Source organism: Apodemus sylvaticus, unplaced genomic scaffold (genome assembly GCF_947179515.1).
Source record: "Apodemus sylvaticus unplaced genomic scaffold, mApoSyl1.1 scaffold_325, whole genome shotgun sequence".
In the NCBI taxonomy this organism is placed as follows: Eukaryota; Metazoa; Chordata; class Mammalia; order Rodentia; family Muridae; genus Apodemus; species Apodemus sylvaticus.
This window is the reverse complement of record NW_026263361.1, coordinates 122,695-147,699: the sequence shown is the minus strand read 5'-3', so window position 1 is coordinate 147,699 and position 25,005 is coordinate 122,695. Positions and strand designations below refer to the sequence as shown.

The 25,005-nt window shown below is 44.2% G+C and overlaps 1 protein-coding gene and 1 pseudogene across 2 annotated transcripts; both read left to right on the top strand.

Annotated features, from left to right (window-relative positions):
* The first annotated feature begins 840 nt into the window (after positions 1 to 840).
* LOC127676183 (p53 apoptosis effector related to PMP-22-like) lies at positions 841 to 24,978 on the top strand. 2 transcript variants are annotated; one of them, XM_052172134.1, is made up of 3 exons: positions 841 to 923; positions 10,972 to 11,049; positions 24,154 to 24,978. In XM_052172134.1, exons 1-3 carry the CDS (start codon positions 895 to 897, stop codon positions 24,308 to 24,310), a joined length of 264 nt encoding a protein of 87 aa, XP_052028094.1. In that variant the 5' UTR covers positions 841 to 894; the 3' UTR covers positions 24,311 to 24,978. The 2 variants fall into 2 exon arrangements, with proteins under 2 accessions (XP_052028094.1, XP_052028095.1); XM_052172135.1 differs by having other exon boundaries at positions 841 to 985.
* On the top strand, positions 14,448 to 15,547 carry LOC127676182 (60S ribosomal protein L13-like; annotated as a pseudogene).
* Positions 24,979 to 25,005: the final 27 nt, after the last annotated feature.

Sequence of the window (25,005 nt, the reverse complement as noted above, 5' to 3'; positions counted from 1 at the left end):
TGTCGTGTGGTACTGCAAGATAGCCCAAAGAAGCCCTCATTTTGGCTGGCCGTGATAGCACATGCCTGCAACCCCAGCAGAAGAATTGCCTTGAGCTTGAGGCCATGCTGTGTCTTGAGAGAGTTCTTGTTTTTTTGTTTTTTTTTAAAGGGTGGTTCATGTTTGAAGCATAAGCTGATTACTTTTGCCTTGCATCATGGATAAGTGCCCTTATATGGGGGAAGGTCTGTCCTGGCAGGTTTTGCCGTTCTTGGAGTTCAAGAACCAATTAAAAAAAATAAGTTATTGCTGAGCATTGAATTTTGAAGTGGAGTGAAATAATTTAGGAAGACACTCCTTCAGTTATTAGCATGCCTGTGCATAGTCAAGCAGGAGTTTGAGATGAAGGAAAGGACAGACTCAAAATGAACAACAGTCTTTATCAAAAACGAGGGGCATTCCCGGGCCTGTGGCTTACTTTCCTACTTCTGCGGCATGAGAATTGCACTTACAGCAGCTCCAGCAATGCTGGCAGCTAAAATACAGAAGTGGCTCCGAAAGAGGTCTCAGGAGCAAAACACAAGCCCATCTTCTACAGAAACAAAAAGAAAAAGGAATTGCGTAGGGGAAGAGAAAAACAAATTAAAGACGGGCACGAAAAGCGGGAGCATGTGAAAGAAGCTAACAGGGGCAGTCGTGAGAGGAACCGCAAGCGCTCAGGCATCTGCGGAAGCGGCCGCTGGCAGTCCGGGTCACGTTGCTGGAGCAGCCATTTAGGGAGAGCGTGACAGCGCGGCGCCGCGCGGCGCAGGGACCGTTGGGCAGTGACGCATGCTCTCCCCCTCCCGATTCCCCCCCCCCCTCCGCGGCGCCAGAAATCCAGACTTCTATAACTTGTAAGATGGCGGCGTCCACATGTATGCGTCCTTCCCGGGATTAGCAAGGTAGCTAGAGGATGACTTAATAATGAGAGTGGAGAAACTGGCCAGTTAATGAACATGCCCTGGTGAGTGCCGGGTTTCCCGCTGCCAGAGAGGTGACCACCGGGACAGCGGTCACCACTCTGACCGCATGGTCTGCTGAGCGCGCCGAGTAGCCGGCTAGCACTCCCTATTTCTCCCCCATTCCGCCCATAATAGATGATAAGTAATCAGTCCCCGCATCACCGGACCTCCACGGATGAATGTGTCAGGCTGGGGAAGCTAATTCCTAGGAGACATTGTGTTTTGACGGTTCCTTTGGTTTTCTTTTGTCTAATTGGGGTTTGACCGAGAGTGTCTCCAAAATAGAGTGTTCATTCCATCTCCCCAGAGGCCTCTAAGAACAGCCTCAGCTCTTATCAAAACTTAGTAGTTGATAAAACTAACTTATTTGTAACATTACTTATGTATAATACGCTTCCCCCACCCCTATGCCTTTCTTATGTACTCCAAAGAGTTACTGAATATGTGGTCTGAAAGCATTTGTTATAATAGGCCTTAAAGGGTGATCTGTGTTCTGTTGTTGGATGCTTATTTGGTCAAAAAGAATTTTCCGTACTTTAGCTAGGCATTGCTGAATAAAGTATGCATTGTTAAAACCATTTGGAAACATTAATGTAGCTATATTTAGAAAAATAAAAAGAATATATGGCGTACCAAGTTCCAATATCTGGAACTCAGTCTGACTTTCAAGGCTCAATCCTTCAGAAAGACAAGCATCAGTGTACAAATGAGGAGACCTAACAGAGGAGGCCTGTGCAGCTCTCTTTTTGTGGCAAGTAATAAGAAACAACCTGTGTATCCATCCATAGGAGGATGTTTAAAAAGTCTGTATATTTTGACTCTTTGGTATAAAAGATGATATGATAGCTTGTTACATTAAAAATAAGTTGTAGGATAATGTGAAAAATGTTAAATTAACTTTGTTTTTTTTTCAAACATTATTTTGGTGGTTTTATATATTATGACCTATTTAACACAAATGCAAACAGAGAATAAAATCAAACACTAACAGTATAGTTGAAGTTTTGCCATATCAATCCACAATTGCGTCTCACTCTTCTGTCATCCCGAAACTATTATTTTTAGTTTAGTGATTATGCTTATTTTTACCTTTCCCCACTAGCATTGCTTGTGGAACCTAGGGCCCTGTGGTGCTAGGGAATCATACTACCACCGAACTATGTCTGGATCTGTCCCCACTTTAAGATTTATTTTTATTTTTTATTTTTTTATTTTTTTATTTTTTTGGTTTTTTTTTTTTTTTGGATTTGGTTTTCTTCGAGACAGGGTTTCTCTGTGTAGTCCTGACTGTCCTGGAACTCACTCTGTAGACCAGGCTGTCCTCGAACTCAGAGATCCGCCTGCCTCTGCCTCCCAGAGTGCTGGGATTACAGGCGTGAGCCACCACCGCCCGGCTTAAGATTTATTTTTAATTGTGTGTGTTTAGCACAGTGGTAGTGGCGCATGCCTGTAATCCCAGCACTCTGGGAGGCAGAGGCAGGCAGATTTCTGAGTTCGAGGCCAGCCTGGTCTACAGAGTGAGTTTCAGGACAGCCAGGGCTACAGAGAAAAACCCTGTCTCGAGAAAAAAAAAATAGAAAAGAAAAGAAAAATAAAATTGTGTGTATTGGTGTGTAGGTATGTGTATGTGAGTACAGTTATGGAAGCCAGAAAAATCTATAGAATCCTGTGGAACTGGAGCTACAGGCGCCTCTAAGCCCCACTTTTGGAGCCCCTTACCCCCTTTTTTTCCCAAAACAAAATCTTCTGTACTTGAGGCTGTCCATGACCCTCAGTGCTCATTTCTAGCTTCCAAGTGCTGGGATTACAAGTTTGTACCACCATGCCCAGCTTGTATTTCTTATTTTAAGAGTATTAACCCAGGCTGGTCTTTTTCCCCCCTTCCCCTGCTTTTTTTTTTTTGAAAGATTTATTTATTTTTTATTTATATGAGTGCATACTAGAAGAGTGTGTCGGATACCATTACAGATGGTTGTAAGTCACCATGTGGTTGCTGGGAATTGAACTCAGAACCTCTGGCAGAGCAGTTGGTGCTCTTAACCATTGAGCCATCTCTCAAACCCCAGGCTGGTCTTGATTTTGTAAAATTTCTGCCTCTGCCTCCCAAATAGCTCAGCTTCTCCACTTATTTTGTGTGTGTGTGTGTGTGTGTGTGTGTGTGTGTCTGGTATTTTGCACCGGAGTCTTCAACTCTTTGTAACTCAAGTTCCAGGTGATCCAAATAGTCTTCTGACCTCCTTGGGTACCAGGCACATGATACACAAACATCCACGCAAGAAAAATATTCATACACACGAAATGAGATAAATCATGTTTAAGTGTTTTAATAAATAAAAGCAACAAAATTAAGAGCAATCATTTTTATTTGCATAGGATATTACTAAGACCAAAATAATGAGTCCGTCTCAGAGATTAATCTTTATTAATTATAGACACAGGACAACTGTTACCACTGCATAGACAAAGGAGCCTTTGAACAGAGCATTAATAAGCTGAAGCAGCCACTACAAGTTATTTTAAATGGTTCTGCATGCAGGCAAAGGAAGTCATATATTTGAATCTTGGGAATGCTATAGTCCTCAGGATATGTGCCTGAGACTCAAATTTGGAGTGTTAGTTCCACTCATGTAAAATGTTTTTGTGTTAATGGATCTTTCTGCACAGCAGCAGTGGTTCAGGACTTCGACTCAGTTACTGACAAGCAGCCAGTCATGAGTAAAGAGTCTTCAAAGAGTCAGATGTGTGGTCCCAACGAGAGGGTTTCAGGACATCCATCAGTGATGAATCTGACCCTCTCTGAGATGTAACAATACTATCACTTAGCAGGTTCTACGAAGATTTGAAGGCAAGAAATCTGGCAGGTTAGGCTCCAGTACTCGGCTATACATATGACTCCCCCAATATGACCTTCGTAAGGCTCAAGAGAATACCTTCCCGCTCCACCCTTCTGGCCACACTGAGGGCTCTGAGACTGTGCTCATATCAATTTCTTTGTTGTGTTTTTGAAACAGGGTCTTGCTATGTGGATCAGGCTGGCCTGGAATTCCCAGTCTTTTTACTTCAGACATGGTCATGCTTCAGACATGTATCAAACGTATGACTGTTAATCAATACGTTTCAACAGCTGAACCAGCACTGAAAAACAGACAACATATTTCAGTTTAGTAATTCCAACCTTCTTTATGTATTTAAGTCTGATACTATGCTGGCCTATTTAAACTGTGCTGTTTAAAAGGAACTACAGTACCTAAGCCTGTAGTGGTGTGGTAGTAAGAGATGTAGGGATTTGACCTGTTCTGAATGCACCTGGTTATTCTGTGCTTCTGGGTTGTGAAGTACAATTGCACACCCTCCTAATTATCTCTCCCTCTCCATGTACATGAGATGTGATGTCAAGAGAGCTGTGGGTTGGAAACTTCAGGCTGGACTTGGGTACCCACACACATCCTTCCCCTTTTCCATCTCCTTTAGTCTCTGATCAAGCAGTTTCTTTTGAGTGGAAGTCTTGTTTGGTACAGAACGCTCTTATGTATTTCAAAATGGCTGAATATATTTGAAGGTGGTTGCACCCTCCTAAGCATCTGGGATTTTTTTTCTCAGATGTTCATTGTGAAAACCTGGTAGTAGTCCTGGAGGTAGAAATCATGAAGAATTTTTGGACTCTCCATGGCATCGTTCTCCCTGCACCCAGACTTTTTGTTTGTGTCTTTGCTTTATCGTTGTTTGTTTATATTTCTTTGAGACAGGGTCCCACTATATAGCCTTGGCTGTTCTGGAACTTACTATGTAGACCAAGCTTGCCTCAAACTCACAGAGATCTGCCTGCCTCTCCCTCTGCCTCCTGAGTGCTGGGGCTGAAGGCGTGTACCAGCATGCCTGGCTAGAATGACAGTTTTCAAGCTCTGAGCATTCTGTACTAAAGCAGAAATGGTCTATAAATTTGTGACACGGTTAAGTTAGTGTAAATTTTCTGCTAGTGTTTTGGATTGCCTTTCATCTGTAGGTCAGTCACGTTTCATCGAGGCCCCTTTTGTTTTGCTTTGTTTTAGTTTTTCAGCATATAGTAGTTTGTTATACATTTATCACTTCGCTATTGTAGCATTATAATAGTGACATTTTTCCTATTGTTACATAAGAGAGACTTTACAAATTCTCAGTTTATACTGGTTTGTATTTTACATATTAGCACATTGATTTTGTTTTATTTTGAGATAGGATTTTCTGTAACTCAGGCTGGCCCCAAACTCCCCATGTAGCTAACTCTGTCTGTGAGCTCCTGATCCTCCCTCCACCTTCACTTCCCAAGGGCTGGGATTACAGGTGTGCTCCACATAGCTTTCACACTGATTTTTTTATTACTGGCCTTGGATATTACCAGCCCGAAGAAACAATCTACTGTTGATTTGTTATCCTTTTGTATATTCTTTCTGTTTTCTTTTTTTCTAAACACCCCCCCTCCCCAGTATTAGGGATGGAACTCACAATGGAACATGGTAGGCAGTGCTCCCCTACTGAGCCACATCCGAAGCCCATACAGTTTTTCTTTTCTTTTGAGTCAGGGAGTCCTTGTAGAGATGAGCCGTGGCACCTAAGTTTCCTTAGGAAAGTCTACTTTGACAGTTGTGTTTGTGGCTTCAGTTTTGATCAGTCTTCTGAGTATTTTTCCTGTCTCTCCTCCTTTTCTTTTCTAATCGTCAAACATTACTGCATGAGCAGGAGCCACCACTGCTCTAGACTGGAAGAAAAGGTCTTCTTTGTTTTATTATAAACTTAAGAGAAAAGTTTCAGACTTTAAGCATTTCTGTGATTTGTATGTCCATATACTTTGTTTACTTTGTTTTGGTAGCATTTCCTTCTATTCCTATTTAGCTGAGTGGATGTATATGTATGTGTATATATGTGTATATATATATGTGTGTGTGTGTATATACATACACATATGTGTATATATATATGTGTGTGTGTGTATATATGTGTGTGTGTGTATATACACACACACACACACAATTTATTTTTATTTTATATACATTGGTGTTTTGCCTGCATGTATGTCTGTGTGAGGGTGTCAGATTCCATGGAACTGGAATTACAGATAGTTGTAAACTACCTGTGGTTTCTTGGAATTGAAGCTGGGTCCTCTCTTTGGAAGAGCAGCCAGTCTCCTTAACCACTGAGCCATTTTTCAGCCCCTAGCTGAGAATTTTTTAAAAAGATGTATTTAGTTACATTTGTGTGTGTTTGCATGAGTTTAAATGCACTTCATGCATGTCGGAGCCTATGGAGAGCAGAGGGTGTCAGATGCCCTGTAACTGGAGTTAATAACACTTGTCAGATAGAAGCAGGACAATCAGGAAAGAGTTCAAGACTAAATTTAGCTAACTTGTGAGTTTGGTGTCAGCCTGGGTTACATAAGATTTTGTCGCAAATCAAAATCAGTGAGCTAATATACTAGCAACAAACTACTAGAGATTGAATTTTGAATTTCTTTATAAGTTGAAATTGTATAAAGTCCCATTTATATAACCACAGCAAAAGCATTGCGACTAGTGTCTCAATAGCGAGATGATGAATGTGTATCAAAGGACCTTCAGTATCAGTTATAGCTGCTGGATATGGTTGCTGGGAACTGAAGCCCAGTCCATTACAAGAACACGAATCAGTCCTGATCTGTGAACCGTCTCTCCAGCCCCTCCACTGGCAATTTTTATCATGAAAGAACATTGATTGGGAGGGGGCTGGGGCCCCGTTGTAAAGTGCTTGGATCATGAGCAGGAGCACCAGAGTGCTTAACCACTCGGCATGGTGGCAATTGTGACTCCATTGGAGTGAGGGTATCAGAGATGAGTGGATTACCGTAGCTCACTGGCCAGCCAGCCTAGCCAAATAATGGACTTTTAAGTTCTTTGAGACCTTGTCTCAAAAACTAACACTGACAGTAATTGAAAACGACACAACATCAACCTCTGACCTCCACATGCACACATGTACATACATATGAACACACATACACACAAAATGATGCACATAATAAATAAATAAATAAATAAATAAATAAATAAATAAATAAATATTGGATTTTTAAAAATGCATCTGTTGCCAGGCAGTGGTGCCTTTAATCACAGCACTCTGGGAGGCAGAGGCAGGCAGATTTCTGAATTCAAGGCCAACCTGGTCTACAGAGTGAGTTCCAGGACAGCCAGGGCTATACAGAGAAACCCTGTCTCAAAAAAACAAAAATAAATAAATAAAAATAAATAAATAAATGAATAAATAAATTTTCCATACCAACAGTTGAAATAAAAAACACAATCATTAGCCGGGCGGTGGTGGTGCACGCCTGTAATCCCAGCACTCTGGAAGGCAGAGGCAGGCAGATTTCTGAGTTCGAGGCCAGCCTGGTCTACAGAGTGAGTTCCAGGACAGCCAGGGCTATACACACCCTGTCTAGAAAAAAACAAAATCCAAAAAAAAACACCAAAAAAACAAAAACCAAAAAAACCCACAATCATATCACAGATGCTTTTTTTTTTTCGAGACAGGGTTTCTCTGTGTAGCCCTGGCTGTCCTGGAACTCACTCTGTAGACCAGACTGGCCTTGAACTCAGAAATCCTCCTGCCTCTGCCTCCCAGAGTGCTGAGATTACAGGTGTGCATCACCACCGCCTGGCAATTTATTTTGCAGTTATAGCCCAAGCAACAAAGTTTCAAAGCACTATGTATGTAAAATCAAATTAGAGTCCTTTATTAGCTTGCAACAGAGTTCAGACTCTTGCCCCAAAGAGCACTGAAGCTCAGAGTTTCTGCATCTCTTAAGGCAATAACTGCATTGACATCATTGGCAGGCGTGGGTCAGGGAACCTGGTAATGTTTCTTTTGGTTACACATTCAGCTGTTATGTTGGTCATCTGGGCCATGGTCAGGGTCATGGAAGGTTCCAAATATGCTGTCACGGTGGACCAGACTTTTTAAGGGATTAGGGGCTGAAAAAGTACCTAAACAAAGGGGAGTCAGCGTAAAATCAGGACAAGAGGCGTTACTATTACCACAGTCATTTCAGAAATGGTGGGGTTAAAACTTGACCATGCTATGCAAGCACTCTCCACTGACCTATGTTCCCAGCCCAGGTTTTTTAAACCATTAATTAATTCATTAATTAATTCTAATTTAAGGTAAAGTCTCACTTGTAGTCTAGGTTACCCTTGAAGTTCCAATCCTTCTGCCTCAGCTTCCCAGAGGCTAGGATTACAGGTATGTTCCACCATACCTAGCTCATATGGATTGACTTTTAAGAAGTTTACCCTCCCCCGTGGTCTGGCAGTAAACCACATTTGCCTGTAGTATGTTCTCTTCTTACAAGCCTATGATCTGACCATCTCTACCTCCCATCACTGAATTAACAGATGCTCTCACATTGCCTTAAAAAAAAAAAAAAAGGAGCCTGCTGGGGCTCCTAATGAGGCCCTACCAGGAACACAGAAAGCATTTTACACACTGAGAAAGCTCCCAAGCTCGAATTCCTTTTCTGTGGTATTTAATTTAATGTAGTATTTTGTTAGAGATTTTGTAACCAAGTGATCCTGATTTGTATTTTTGATGTTCTTTTACTTGTTTGCTGTCTCTTTGGTTTTGGTTATCAGGGGAATCTGGACCAATAGCTGGGAAGTGGCTTTTGCTTTTCATTTGTTTTAGGAAAGATTAGGTCTTTGTTGTTTGTTTGTGTTTGTTTTATTATTTATTTATTTATTTATTTATTTATTTATTTATTTATTTATTTATTTGATTTTTTGAGACAGGGTTTCTCTGTGTGGTCCTGGCTGTCCTGGAACTCACTCTATAGACCAGGCTGGCCTCGAACTCAGAAATTCGCCTGCCTCTGTCTCCCGAGTGCTGGGATTACAGGTGTGCGCCACCACCGCCCGGCTTGTTTCTGATTTAAAGACAGAGTTTTACTCTGTAGCACAGGCTCCATGGCACACGCCATGTTGAGTGGGCCCTGAATTTTCAGTGCTCCCCCTAAATTTGCAGTGCTCCTCGTGACTCAGCCTCCCTCTTGCTTGGGTTACACAGGAGAGCCAGGCCTCTGAAGGCTGGCTTTCAGGAGGCGAGCCTGAAGAGCTGCTGTTGAGAGGAGACTCACCTGATGGTGTGTCGTGCACAGTGGAGGCCTTTATGCCATGGATTTGATTTCTACAGTAGATAAACATGCTTCCACTGATCTTTGTCTTATAACCCAACTATGATGATTTCTGTTTCCCAAGGAAGTACTTCCTTTTGTCTTCATTTAGCAAACATTAGCATCATCTTTGCCAGCAGGGTCCATCAGCCAGACTTAGTGTGGGGTGCTCTGGGGGCTGTTCTTTAACTGTTGCTATTCATAAAGTATTTTCTCTTTCTCTTATGATAGTGGTCGTTTTTTTTTTTTGCATTTCTGGTCTCCTGCCAAGACAGGAGCAAGAGCATTTCCCAGTTTCTAGCCAAGGATAGAACTCAGAGCTATTGCTTTCAAGGTTCATGCCCTAAACGGCCTGAGAGGTTTCTAGCTCCTGATGTCATTAGCAGTCCCAGGCGGCCAGTGTGAACTGTGTTTTCTTAAGTCATTTTCTATCAATAAGGTTTCTATTTCTCATACAAATCTTACCTTCTCATTTCCTTGTATATCATGCAGTTTTTATTGAAACTTGAATATTTTAGGTAATATGATGCAGTGATTTTTTTTTTATTGGAGGGTGTTTCTGAGACAAAGTCTTACTCTAATAGCCTAGGCCTGCCTCAAACTCACAGCAATCTTCTTTCTTAGCTTCCAGAATGCCGGGATATAGGCTTGATGAGCTATGCCTTGTTCATCATAGCGATTTGGAGTAGTGTGTCTTCCTATTTGGGGGGTTTATTGGTACGGTATTTTTTTCATTTAATGATTTGACAGGACTTCAACCAATGTACTTATTACTTACACAACATCCTCGGTGTCACTCAGGGGAGAACAGCATTGAATTTAATCTCTGGCTTTTGTTATCATATCTCACCATTACTTTGTATTAATTACGTGCTACTCTATTGCTTTTGTCCCAGGCACTGGTGTGTGTGTGTGTGTGTGCCCATACTGGTACACACACGCATGTCATGTGATCAGAGGTTGACTTCAGGTGTATTCCTCTATTGCTCTACACTTTGTTTTTTAATTTTTTTTTTTTTTTTTTTTTTTTTTTTTTTGGTTTTAGTTTTTTTCAAGACAGGGTATCTCTGTATAGCCCTGGCTGTCCTGAAACTCACTCTGGCCTCGAACTCAGAAATCCGCCTGTCTCTGCCTCCCAGAGTGCTGGGATTACAGGCGTGCTCCACCACCACCCAGCTTGTTTTTTAATTTTAATTTTTTCTTTGTGATAGGGTTCCTTTCTGTCTCTCTCTGTCTCTCTTTGGTTCTTTCGAGATAGGGTTTTCTGTGTAGCCCTGGCTGTCCTGAAACTCACTCTGTAGACCATACTGACCTTGAACTCACAGAAATCTACTTGTCTCTGCTGGGATTAAAGGTATGCACCACCACTGCTCAGCAATCTTTAAATTGATTTATTTCATAGATAAAGGTATCTTGTATGCATGTAAGTCTGCATGCCACTTGTGTGCTGGGTGTCCAGGGGAGGCAGGAAGAGGGAACTGGACCTCCTGTGTGGGATGTACCTGTTGACAGTAGTAAAACACCTGTTTATAGGTGCCTTATAGGTGCTGGGAATGGACCTACATCCTCTGGAAGATCAGACAATGCACTTTACTGCCGAGCCATCTCTCTAACCCTACCTTATGTTTTTGAGAAAGGATGTGGTAGTGTGAATGAGGTAGTGGACCGAGCATTCCGATGCCTGCCGCAGTCTCAGGCATTGGAATACTTGGTTGCTAGTTGGTGCCATTGTTGGGAAAGGCTAGGGAGGCAGGCTTTGAGAGTTTAAAGATCTGCAGCATTTTGACTCTCCACTCTCTGTTTTCATGCTTGCAGTTCAAGATGTTCAACTTCTCAGCTGCTGCTCCAGCTACCAAGCCAGCCGCCCCGTCGCCTCCGCTCCATCAGGGAACTGTAAGCTTAAATAAACTCTTTCTTCTAATAAGTTGCCTTGGCCACATTTTATTACCATAACAGAAAAGTGACTGATGCCCAGGGTTTCTCACCAAACCTGGAGCTGGCCAGCAAGCCTGGGGGAGCCATCTGTCTCTACCCATAGGTGCTGCACTGTGCTATCACAGCCCGCTTTTAAAGATGTGCTTGGGCTCTGAACTCAAGTCTTCATGCAGGCAAGCACTTTACACAGTGAGCTATCCCCCATTTCTCCCTTGATGCTTGGTAATAGTGTTCTAAAGTGTGACTTAAATACATCTGTAATGGTAGTGTTTGAAGCCTATGAAGGAGTACAAGAATGGCCACTCCCAAACGTGGCGCTTTATTATATCAAATGAGAGTAGAAAATACTAGGAAAGTATATCTCGGTCTGCTTATAAAGTTCAGACCTGCTGAGGAATATAACAATCACCTCTATTCTCTTTCTTGAGTTTTCTTCTTTTTCTTTTCTTTTCTTTTTTCCCTTAGAGACAGGGTTTCTCTGTATAGCCCTGGCTGTCCTGGAACTCACTCTGTAGACCAGGTTGGCCCTGAACTCAGAAGGCATGCACCACCATCTCTGGCTTTTCCTTAGGTTTTCATTAAACTGATTTGTGTCACAGGGAGAGGGACTGGAAACCCTCTCTGCCTACATACACCTTTGTCCTACATCATTGCCCTATCCTTAGGATTCATTTACTATTCCCTAAAAATAGTACACAAGCAGTTGTCTGTCTAGAGCAGTGGTTCTCAACCTTCCTAATGCTGCATGCAGTCCTTTAAGATGATTCCTCATGTTGCTGTGATTCCTAACTATAAAATTATTTTCATTGCTACTTCATAACTGTAGTTTTGCTACTATTATGAATCTCAATGTAAATATTTTCGGAGATATTGCCAGAGGGGTTATCACCCACCCATGGTAGTTTGATCACCACTGGTGATCAACAGAAAGTCCTAGCCCATCATTCTGTTTCTCTTAAGTTTATTGAATTCTCATAAAAATGACTTTACTACTCCCACTTAAAGTGTAAACATTTCCCCACGTTCCTGCTCCCCTATGGAAACTGGAGTTATATGTAAGCTTCTAAATTAAGTTAGACTCAAGGATGGTTACCTTTGATTTGTAGGCTTTTTCTCTTACTCAATCTGTCACTCCCTGCTGCAGAGTTTTCATATAAATAGGGCAGAATTGAGTGAGGAGTCAGACTAGTTGTCTCTGCTAAGGCAGTCTGTGGTTACTCTTTAGTTTGATACTTGGAGCTCTTTTGAATTTCCTGTTTGTTGCTTTCCCCCAACCTCTCTATTGTGACCAGGAGCATCCTTAGGCCTCTGCTTTTCCCCCATTGTGTTCCTAATCAGTTTTCTTGAGGATGTCTTTCTGGGCTCTCTCTTCTTTCATCCTACCCTAAGCCTCTGCTCTGGAGCTGAAGCTGAGGCTTGCATTTCTCAGAGTGACACATCTTTGTAGGGTGGCTGGCAGGGAGCCATTGCCTCTGGTTTCCTAAAGAATTCTATTACCCTCAGGTGGTTTTTGTGCTGTGTCTCTGAGGTCTTGTTCCACGTAAGTGTCTTCACTCCTGTAGTATGCCTTAACTTGTAGTGACATAGTGATGCCCCTTAGCCTTGTGACTGGCGGGGAGTGTGCCTCATCTGCTTCATTTACTGTATCTTAGTCTTGGAAATGATGTCCTTGGGTCTTGTATGGGTTCCCTACTCCTTACTCCTGCTCCCTGATCCCCCACCTAGTTTTAGATGCAGTATTTATTTCTACCTTTCCCCCCAAAGCTGTTTTATTTAACCCCTTCATGTCCATTCACCAGGTTGAGATGGCTTTCAGACCTGGCCAGAGGCTGTGGTAGCTGTTACCCTTCTTGTATGGGATAAGGGTTTTGTTCTGTATAAGAGAGGGAGATCTGGGTAGGATTTCTTTTTCTTTTTTCTTTTTTTTTTCTTTTTTTTTGGGGGGGGGAGTTTTCGAGACAGGGTTTCTCTGTGTAGCCCTGTCTGTCCTGGAACTCACTCTGTAGACCAGGCTGGCCTCGAACTCAGAAATCCACCTGCCTCTGCTTCCCAAGTGCTGGGATTAAAGGCGTGCACCACCACCGCCCAGCTGTGTAGGATTTCTGTGTGTGTGTGTCTCTTTGTGTATATTTTCCCACTCTCCCCACACTGCTTATGCCCCAAGTGTGTGGTCCACTGGCCATTTCTTAGTGCGTTCCTCAGCCTTGTGTGCGCTGAACACATAGATGAAGAAAACCCCAGAAGAGTAAGCAAAGCTCCTCACTTTTTATGCTTTTTATTCTTGTGCTTGTTAACACATGTGCCAGCCATTCCTCTTGACGTCTTAGTGAAGAGGCCATCAGAATCAGATCCCCTGGAACTGAAATTATTGCGAACCACCATGTGGTTACTGGAAATGAAGCCAGGTCCTCTGCAACAGCAGCCAGTGCTCTTAACCACTGATCCATCTCTCTAGCCCCTAACAATGGATTTGCCCCTTACAATCTCTCCTTTTTTCTCCTTTGTGATACGGTCTTATGCAGTCCAGAGTAGCCTGAACTCTGTCCAGCTCTTGCTGTTGCCACCTCCCAAATGCTCCTGTACTGTAAATGGTAATGCTTACCTTGTAGTTTGCCTTTGTTATGTCCATCCCTAACCATTTCTACGAGGAGCCTAAGTACTTCCTGTTGAAAAACGGATTTAGAAGGTAGAGAGTGAATATTAAGTGTCCTTTAACTGGTGAAGCTTCATTGCTTCTGGACTAAGCAGTGGCCTAGAAAATACATTTATATAGTATGTAGCTATCTGTGGGGTTTTTTGTTGTTGATGATGTTTGTTTTTGTTTTTTGTTTTTTCTTTTTGATTTTTTTTGTATAGCCCTGGCTGTCCTGGAACTCAGTCTGTAGACTAGGCTGGTCTCGAACTCAGAAATCTGCCTGCCTCTGCCTCCCAAGTGCTGGGATTAAAGGCGTGCGCCACCACTGCCCGGCTATCTGTGTTATTTATGAAAGTAAACATGAATACATGGAGGCTCTGTGGTGGAGATAGTATTTGTTTTTTTTTAAACTTTCCTCTGGCAATAGGAAACTGGTCCTGGAATGTCGAGTCACTTCTGCGTTTAACTCTGTGCGTGGAAAGTAGGCACCCAGACAAGTCCAGATTCACCAGCTAGAACCAGGACAGTTCCTTCAAAGCCCATTTCTAAACAATGCAGAAATTTTCCTTTTTCTTCATAGATGCCATATAAAGTTTCTTTTGTACCTTTTTTGGATTTGCTTTTTTTTTTTCTTTCTTTCTTTCTTTTTTTCCAAGACAGGGTTTCTCTGTGTGATGCTGGCTGTCCTGGAACTCACTCTATAGACCAGACTGGCCTCGAACTCAGAAATCCGCCTGCCTCTACCTCCCAGAGTGCTGGGATTTCTTTTGTACCTTTAAATCTAGTATTCATTGGAAGGAATATTTGTATAATGAATGAGAGTGTTTTGATTTCTTTGGAACTCCGGTCAATTGTTTCACCATCTTTTGTTGAAAGATCACCGTTCCCCAGTTGTATGATGATTGCATCTCTGTGAAAATAAATTCTCAAATCGTCTTTGGGGACACTTGTGTGTAATTCTAGCAGGAGGCAGAGGCATGAGGGTCAGAAGCTCAAGGTCATAAGGATCTGCGTACGGAGGTCAAGGCCAGCTTGAGTACAGGATACAATGTATCAAGAGATAGTGTCAGGGAGGAATGAAAGAGGAGGAAGACCTTTTCTGCTCGGTGTTCGGTTCAGGAGGCAGCCATGGTGCCCAGCCGGAATGGCACGATCCTGAAGCCCCACTCCCACCAGGGTTGGCAGCAGTGAGTGGATACTTGCTTCAACCAGCCGACACGCAAGACCTGCAGACGCAAGGCCCCGCAAAGCGAAAGCCCGCCGCAGTGCCCCTCGTCCCACACCCGGCCCCATCAGGCCCATGGTGAGGGGCCCTGCAGTTAGATACCACACCAAGGTCCGGGCAGGCAGGGGCTTTAGCCTGGAGGAACTCAGGGCGGCTGGTATCCACAGGAAAATGACTTGTGCCATCGGCCTCTCTGTGGACCCAAGGAGGCGAAACAAATCCACTGAATCACTGCAGGCCACTGTGCTGGCCTGAAGGAGTCCAGCTCCAAGCTCATCCTGTTCCCCAGGAAGCTTCTGCTCCAAAGAAGGGAGGCAGTTCTGCTGAAGAACTTAAATTGGCCACCCAGCTAACAAGACCTATGATGCCCATCCGGAATGTGTACAAAGAGGAAAAGGCCAGCGTCGTCACTTAAGAAGAGAACTTCAAGGCTTTTGCCAGTCTCCGCATGGGCCGTGCCAATGCCCGGCTCTTTGGCATCCGAGCAAAAAGAGCGGGAGAAGTTGCAGGGCAAGAGGTTAGAAAGAAAAAGTAATGCGCGATTGGAGAGTTGCGATCAATTTTTCATAAAGAAAAAAAAATCAACCCAGATTTTCATGGGCCTACTTCTTAGAAGCGTTTTTTTTTGTTTGTTTTTTTTTTGTTTGTTTGTTTGTTGTTTTTTCAAGCTTGTGCAGTTTCCCACGGCCTGTGTGCTTTCAGGAGTCTGTCTCAGCGCTCACCCTGTTTTGATGTAGGACCTCCTGGCAGCCAGCTCCTCCTGTAGGACACCTACTCTAGTTTGCAGAAAAGCAGTCCCCAACAGCTCCTGCCTCCTAGGTCCAGGCCAGGGAGTTAGTTGGGCCACTGGGTTAAAGCACTTGCAATGCTAGCCGGACAACCTGAATTTGGTTCCTGGGGCACAGTGGAACATCTGTAATCCCAGGACTGCTGCAGTGAGATGGGCAGACTAAAAGGGAGAATCAGCCAGAAGCTTGCAGGCCAGCTAACCCAGAGAAGGCCGCACACTGGCAGAACCGATCCTGAAGGTTGTTGTACCCTGACTCTCTCATGCACTCCAGTATCACACTTCAACACTTGATGGGGGCAGCCTTACCTGGCTCCCTTTCAGTCTGGTAGAATGATCTAAAAACCCCCAAATCGGGACCCTTTCAGTTACTCCATTTTCTCATCGTCTTTATGTTCAAACAGGGCTTCTTCCCCTTGACCTGTGTCTCCTCATCAACTGGACTGGAACTTTCACCCTGATATACTTATTCCCCCCCCCCCCCCCAACATAAACGTTGCTCCTGATACCCAGAGCTTTGACTTGTTGCATGTGAGATAGAAAATATATAGCCAGGCGTTGGTGGCGCACACCTGTAATCCCAGCACCTGGGAGGCAGAGGCAGGCGGATTTCTGAGTTTGAGGCCAGCCTGGTCTACAGAGTGAGTTCCAGGACAGCCAGGGCTACACAGAGAAACCCTGTCTTGAAAAAAAACCAAATCTAAAAAACCAAAAAAAAAAAAAAAGATACATGATTAATTCTTACCCTTTCTTCATAATCCTAGGGTTAATGACAGGACTAGGAACAGGAGGTCCAACTGTGTACTTCTTATGCTGTTATTCCTTATCCCACGACACGCAGGAAATCCTTGATGAAATTTCTCAGTGTTTAACAAGAGTGTCAGACTGGGCCTGGAGAGTTGCTCAGAGGTTAAGAGCACTTGCTGTTCTCCCAGAGAAGAGTTGCCTGTCGCTGCCTGTAACCCCCATTCAGCCAATTCTTGGGGGTCCGACTCGCTCTTCTGACTTGTGCAGGCACCAGGCACTCATTCGGTACATATACATGCATGCAGGCAAAACAGCCATGTGCATAAAATAAGTATTAAAAATAAAAATGAAGGAAGGGCCTGGTATCAGGTAGGGTTACTCCTCCAAAACAGGAGAGGCCTACATTTCTTGGCAAGAGGAAAGGGGACTTGGCTACTTTGGGGGGGAAAACAGTGGAGCTTTTCTCTAAGTCATTCTGGCCAGGTCAGGTTGCAGCAACAAAGCTGACCTATTTCAAAAACTGGAAGCAGTTATCAAATTCTGGAACAAATGGTTTCAGAACTCATCCTGAATTGACCGACTTTTAACCAGCTGTCACCACTTTGATAACCATTTTGATTTTTACATCCACAGGTCCTTTTTCACTCCACCTGCTATCCAGATTTACCTAAACCACCATCCAACACACAAGTACTATCCCTCTGATGCATAAAATTCCGATTCTGATTTAGAGACTGCCACCTCATAGTGATGTCGTAGTAGCCAGAATGATCTCAGTGTCACCCAGGCCCCCTACCACCACTTTTTCTATAAAATATATCCCTCTGTTCTTTTTTTTTTTTTATAATTTATTTATTTATTTTTAATGTATGTGAGCACACTGCGGCTGTCTTCAGGCACATCAGAGGTGGACATCAGATCCCATTACAGATGGTTATGAGCCACCATGTGGTTGCTGGGATTTGAACTCAGGACCTCTGGAAGAGCAGCCAGTGCTCTTAACCACTGAGCCATCTCTCCAGCCCCCTCCTCTGCTGCTTTTACCTAAAGAAAGAAGCTGAAAACCTTATGTCGAGTAAGTGAGGAGTGTGTCCTTCTCAGAAATGGGCCTTTCAGGGAGCAAAGCGCTAAACAGACAGAGCTGCCAACAAGGGCACGCTCAGGGTGTCAGCTTCGCTGGCACTCAGGGCCTGGGAGCTGCTGAGCCACAGTGGCGCACCACAGACACCAAATGTTCTCTAGGCTCACTGTCCTGCAGAGTTGTCCAGTTGTCCCTTTATCTCAAAATGCATTTGGGACTTTTTAAGCACCCGCCGCAGCCCACACTTTTAACTCAATTTGACAATGTCACCCAACTGGGGCATTTGTTCCTGAGGTACACTTCCTCTTCACTACTGGACATAACACCCTTTGCTTTCTGCGGGTGGCCAAAAGCAGACTATGCCATGGGGCAGCTGAGCCCATTTGTCGAAATAAAACAAGATAGTCTGCTATATCTGTTGACTCTGTAGCTCAATGATTGAACTTTAATTGCAGTTAGTGCTACCAAGTGAATGTAATATTTTAAATTCTTTGTGATACAAGCAATGTTTACAGCTTCTTCACAATGTTTAAAACCCGTCTCAAGAAACTTGTTCTTTTTCTTATAAGAAAGCAAACTCCTCATCCATTAATTTTTATTTATTTATTTATTTGTTTGTTTCTCTCTCTCTCTCTCTCTCTCTCTCTCTCTCTCTCTCTCTCTCTCTCTCTCTCTCTCTGTGTGTGTGTGTGTGTGTGTGTGTGTGTGTGTGTGCCTATGCTTTTAGAAGCAGGAAAAAGGTTTCAGATCCCCTGGAACTGGACTTCCAGGCAGTTGTGAACTGCCACCTGGGTGCTGGGAACCCAGCCTGGGTCCTCTTCTTGAACAGCCTGTACTCTGACCTGCTGAGAGAACTCGCTAACAGCTAACAGCAGTACTAACAGCTTTAGACTCCTTTCCCAACTGAACTTTTGATAATTTTACTACATCGGAGGTTATCTCCTCTACTAAAATCTTGACCCATCCCCAAGATCGCCCATCAAGGTCGGAATCGACTTCCTCCAAACTCCTGTCAGATTTAATTTTCTTTCCGGGCAAAGGTTGAAGGAAGACACTGCACCAGCGCTCTAGCACTGCAGTACTGCCGGAAAGCCCCCACCCCCACCCCCACCCCCGTGTTGCCCTTTCAGTCACCCATGGATCCATGGATCATGCCTCTCATGGATCACAAAGGAAACGGAATACATACTGTTATTGTTTGTGATTCAGTAGCAGAGTGCTTTTACAAACATGAACCAGGTCTTAGGTTCAATCCCCAGGAGGGGCAAAAGTAGAAAAAGGCGAAATGTAATTCATAATTGAATTAGATGATTTACATGATTCCTTCACTGAGGCCTCGGCTGAGAAATGGATCCTGTGTTATGAGGTGGTATGAAAATTACCAATCTCAGCCGGGCAGTGGTGGCACACGCCTGTAATCCCAGCACTCTGGGAGGCAGAGGCAGGAGGATTTCTGAGTTCGAGGCCAGCCTGGTCTACAGAGTGAGCTCCAGGACAGCCAGGGCTACACAGAGAAACCCTGTCTGGAAAAAAAAAGGAAATACCAATCTCATTGCCCGGCATCCTCATAGCTTTTGGGAAAGCAGATCCAGATCTGATGGTCAGGCCTGGGTGGCAGGCACCTTGACTCAATTTCATTGGCTCCTGTGTCACCTTGTCTTTCTGAACTCCTTTGTTCTATGACTAGTCTTCAAACAATACTGTTTTGTCTAAAATATGCTTTATCTGCCAACAGGACCAGGAACGGGAGAAAATTTCAAGAAGTGAGAATCAAATGGTTTTTAGCTTTTTTTTTTGTTTTTTGTTTTTTTGGATTTGTTTTGTTTTGAGACAGGGTTTCTCTGAATAAGCCTGGCTGTCCTGGAACTCACTCTGTAGACCAGGCTGGCCTCGAACTCAGAAATCTGCCTGCTTCTGCCTCTCAGAGTACTGGGATTACAGGCATGTGGCACCACTGCCTGGCCAAAATGGCTTTTAATAATTGAAAACTTGCTCTGCCTTGTGAGTGCTGGAATTAATTACTCTGCCATGACTGGCTGCAGTAATATTTTAATACTTAAGTCCTCAAAGGTATAATTAAATATGTAAATTTAAAATAAAACTTTTATAACAAGCTATGCCACAAACAATTCAGAAGGAATCTAACTTGCTTTGCTTATACACAATAAAGCCTTTGCAATTATGCTCTTAAACTAATTAAATTCGAGGCCAACCTGGTCTAAAGAGTGAGTTCCACAACAACCAGGACTAGACAGAGAAACTTTGTCTCTTAAAACAAAACAAACATTAAAAAAAAAAAAAAACACTGCAACTCTTCTTTTTCAATTGTAGCCTGAATAAAATTACTAAAAATCATGTGATCCTCAATTATTCTTTAAATTTTCTCCTGTTCCTGTTGTCATTATTAGCTAATAAGAAAAAAGAGGTAATTAGGCAAAAAGATAAAAGTCAGTGAACAAAAAAGGATACTAAGGAAAGGCAAGATGTGGCTGTAAGGAGCATCTTCTCATCTTGTAGACTGGGATAAATTCAGGCTCCTTTCAAGGTGCCAGTGGATAGATGTCCTGGCTTCCCGCAGACAGCTCTTCCTTCTTAAACTCCCCTTTGTGTTTCTTTGGCCACATTTCTTGCCCTGGCTTCCTTGCAGTAGCTTTGATTTCTTTGTTTTTGGTACCCAAGGAATGTCTTTTCTCCTCTTTGATGTTTCTCACAGATTATTAATGTCTTCTCCTTTAGACAGTATTTCTACTTTGAGTTGCTTTGGGTAGGCAACTCCTAAGTTTATTAATTTTTATAGTATGCAACTTGTTTCCTATTAATTAAGGAATTAACACAATGGCATGTAAAATAATTCATGGAATTAGCATACATTAACTCTTTTCCTTGTTGCTGCTGGCGATGGTGTTATTGGTGGTGTTAATGGCTGCGGCGGTGGTGGTGGTGGTGGTGGTGGCGGCGGAGGTGGCGCAGGCCGCAGTGCTGGTGGTGCTGTTGTTGTTTGAGACAGGGTTTTGAATATCCCTAGCTGGTCTTAAATTTGAGCTCCCAGAATTTCTATGGTCCTGAGTTCACCTTCCAGGCATAAACTGCCACAGCCTTGCAAACTGTGATTTAATATCACAAGCAGAACATTCACATTATATATATAACAACATAAGTGCATTTTGCTGCCTCCCTATTCATGAAGTCAATTGGAAATTATTTTTAATTAGCAAAAGAAGTGGGTTTTATTACAGCATTTGGATCCATATATGCCTCAAACTCACAAAAATCAGCCTACCCCTGTTTCCTGAGTGCTGGGATTACACGTATATGTCTGGGTTGATAATTCTACTTTGAATTGTTTCAAGACTCTCCACACCAACTTCCAGAGTCACTGTACCAGTAAAATAAAGGCTTCCCTTTCCCCACATCATTGTTGACTTTCCCCCCTCCCCACATTTATCAAACGTAGTCCCAACTTACATTTCCCTGACGGTTTAGGATGATGGGAGTACTTTCAGATATTGGCCATTTGTGTGTGTGTGTGTGTGTGTTCAGTTTCATTTACTGAACCTGTTAATGTTAATTCTCTGTCTAACAGAGGATTGTACAGTTGGCAAAGACTCTTTTTTTAAAACCCCATTTTGTGGACTGTCCCATCATTTTCATGACAATATTCTTTAAATGTTATAGATTTCATACTTTATTATTATTATCATTATTGCTGTTATTATTAGTGTTTGTGTACATTGCTGTGCTGTGTGTATGGGGTCAGTGCTCTCCTTTCATCATTATATGCATTCAGCGGTAGCACACACCTTTACCTGCAGAGCCTTCTCTCCAGGCCTTTCCTGTTATTCTTATCCTAACATCTTGGTCTTAGAATACACTGTTTTCATCTATCACAAATTGCGAAGAAAGGCCGTGTGTAAAGGAATAGCATCAGGGATGTCATTGTATTGATGTTACCTTTCCATTATGGTGTTCATCACACAAGCCTATGCATGTGATAACATGCAATATTAATATGGCTTAGGTACTGTGCTTTATTTATGGGAATGTGATTCCTTGGGAAAATCTGGGTGGTGTATGCAAGATGGCTATATTGTATTTGTCTCGTACAATATGTACAAATATAGCACAATATGTAAAAATGTAAATCATCAAGGTAAAAGAAATCAGTCTGGAGAGATGGCTCAGTGGTTAGGAGACACTGGGTGCTCTTCCAGAAGTCCAGGTTCATCCACATATCTCACAACTGTCCGTAACTTCTGTGTCCTGTTAGGACACCCTCATACACACATATGCACTCAAAACACCTGTTTACATAAAATAAAAACAAGTAATTAAAAAACAATCTGAATATAGGAGAGTAACAGTTTGCAAATGATAGGAAAAATGAAAAATGATCTGAACAACTAAAAGAGGAGATTAGTAGAGGTTGGGAGTTTAGCTCAGCAGCAGAGAGAGATTGCTAGCAAGGCCTTCTTCTGTCCTCAGATCTGGGGGCGGAAATGGGGGGACAGTGGGAGGCAGTAGTGGACTGGTAGGAGGCAGTAGGAGGTAGGAGTTCCTGGGGGGGGCAGTGGGAGGCAGTAGGGGGCTGGTAGGAGGCAGTGGGGGGGGGGTAGGAGTTCCTGGGGGGGGGCAGTGGGAGGCAGTAGGGGGCTGGTAGGAGGCAGTGGGGGGGGGGTAGGAGTTCCTGGAGGGGGCAGTGGGAGGCAGTAGGGGGCTGGTAGGAGGCAATAGGGGGATAAGAGTTCCTGGGGGTGGGCAGTGGGAGGCAGTAGGGGGCTGGTAGGAGGCAGTGGGGAGGTAGGAGTTCCTGGGGGGGCAGTGGGAGGCAGTAGGGGGCTGGTAGGAGGCAGTGGGGGGATAGGAGTTCCTGGGGGGGCAGTGGGAGGCAGTAGGGGGCTGGTAGGAGGCAGTGGGGGGATAGGAGTTCCTGGGGGGGCATTGGGAGGCAGTAGGGGGCTGGTAGGAGGCAGTGGGGGGATAGGAGTTCCTGGGGGGGCATTGGGAGGCAGTAGGGTGCTGGTAGGAGACAGTGGGGGGATAGGAGTTCCTGGGGGGCAGTGGGAGGCAGTAGGGGGCTGGTAGGAGGCAGTGGGGGGATAGGAGTTCCTGGGGGGCAATGGGAGGCAGTAGGGGGCTGGTAGGAGGCAGTGGGGGGATAGGAGTTCCTGGGGGGCAGTGGGAGGCAGTAGGGGGCTGGTAGGAGGCAGTGGGGGGATAGGAGTTCCTGGGGGGGCAGTGGGAGGCAGTAGGGGGCTGGTAGGAGGCAGTGGGGGGATAGGAGTTCCTGGGGGGCAGTGGGAGGCAGTAGGGGGCTGGTAGGAGGCAGTGGGGAGGTAGGAGTTCCTGGGGGGGCAGTGGGAGGCAGTAGGGGACTGGTAGGAGGCAGTGGGGGGATAGGAGTTCCTGGGGGGGGCAGTGGGAGGCAGTAGGGGGCTGGTAGGAGGCAGTGGGGGGATAGGAGTTCCTGGGGGGGCAGTGGGAGGCAGTAGGGGGCTGGTAGGAGGCAGTGGGGGGATAGGAGTTCCTGGGGGGCAGTGGGAGGCAGTAGGGGGCTGGTAGGAGGCAGTGGGGGGATAGGAGTTCCTGGGGGGGCAGTGGGAGGCAGTAGGGGGCTGGTAGGAGGCAGTGGGGGGATAGGAGTTCCTGGGGGGGCAGTGGGAGGCAGTAGGGGGCTGGTAGGAGGCAGTGGGGGGATAGGAGTTCCTGGGGGGGGGCAGTGGGAGGCAGTAGGGGGCTGGTAGGAGGCAGTGGGGGGATAGGAGTTCCTGGGGGGGCAGTGGGAGGCAGTAGGGGGCCATGGAGAGTGAGGACTAAATAACAAGATTAGTGTAAAAGAAACTGACTCCAAAATGGGACCACTGCCTGGGGGCCATTCCTAAATGCCATTTTTTTTGGATAAAGCAAAGACAGAACTTATAATAAATGAAACAAATACTGAAGTGAATGGAAAAAGCATTCCAACAGTTCATGTAAAAACAACAGGTCTAGTTTCTCATTATTAGTTAAAACATATAAAATGCTAAAGTGAGTTTGTCACACGGAAAGATGAAGACACAAAATTTAAAGTTAGAATGTATTTCGGTACACAGAAGTTAAGTATACATTCAAATCCATAAGAATAAAATCATAGAGGTATGCATTAACAAAGTTTTCACATGAATATTTCAAAAACAAAGTTGTTAAAATAATGAATACAGTGATTTATGAAGGTGTATACACAACATAAAAAGATTCTAGGCAGAATCAGCATAAAATATCATTTGCAGGCGCCCTTGGCTGCCATCTGTGGTGGGCTCCCCCTAACCATGCTGGCTGTAGCCTGGCCAAGCACTGTAGGCCAAGCCTGACCTGCTCTTGCTCAATACTTTGAAATCATCACCATTATGCTGGCAGCTGGCCGCAGTCAAACATCTGGAGTATCACCTCCAGATGTCCTTGATTTGGTGGAGACGCTTCAAAGAAGGCAGCTCCTATTCTGACAGCTACCAGAGCTTCAATGGACTCTGGAAAATAATGGCAGTCACCCCACTCTTTTGCAGATTTGTCCTGCTCACCTGTTTCATCCCCTCTTTCTCTTTCCTTTGTAGACCCCAAATGATTGTTTTTCTGAGGGTGATCGAAGGCCTCCTGGCTCTGGTTGCTGCTGATTTCCAGATCATCTCCCTGATAATCTGCACTGTGAAGGACACACAGATCTTTAGCTTTCATACCAACTCTGGCCCCTTTCCCCCCCTATTTCTTTAAGAGATTATTAATGTCATTGATGGACAGGGTAACATGGTAGGGGCTTTGCGAAAAGATAAGGCCCACATGGCAGAGTGAGGGTCCCTTCTTATCATTTTAGAGGAAGGGTAAGGTTCTACAGCACTTCACGAATGGAATGTTTGCTGTCTCATCCTGGCTGGCAGTCAGGAGGGAGAGGGCCTGTTAGCCTGGGGCCTATAAGGTGAGTCAAGCTATGAGGGTGGAGATAGCAAGAATCTAGAAGAACGAGTTACTGGAAGAGCTTTGCGAAATAGCATGACCCTGACTAACACTCCCGACTTCTGATTCTGTCAGATAGGTTTTAGAATACCATAAGACCCTTCATTCCAAAGGTGCACTAAGCTTTAAGTCCAGCTACAAATGAGCAGAAAACACTAGTCCCTGCTAGTGCTTGCTAGGCTACCGATTTCCTAGCCCCCCCCCCCCAAGTTTGCTTAACCACAGCCTTTACCCCACCTAGAAGTGTAGAGAATTAAGTTACTCATAGCTAAACTGGCCTGCATGGCTATGCACCCGAAAAGTTCTACCAAATAAACAAGATATAATACATAGAGATGAACCCATTTTGTTGAGAAAATAAATACATGTGACATGAAGGAAATGCCCAGATGAAATGTTAAGATTGTACCCCCCCCCAAGATTATGAAAAGAAGGAAGGAAGGAAGGAGGATGGA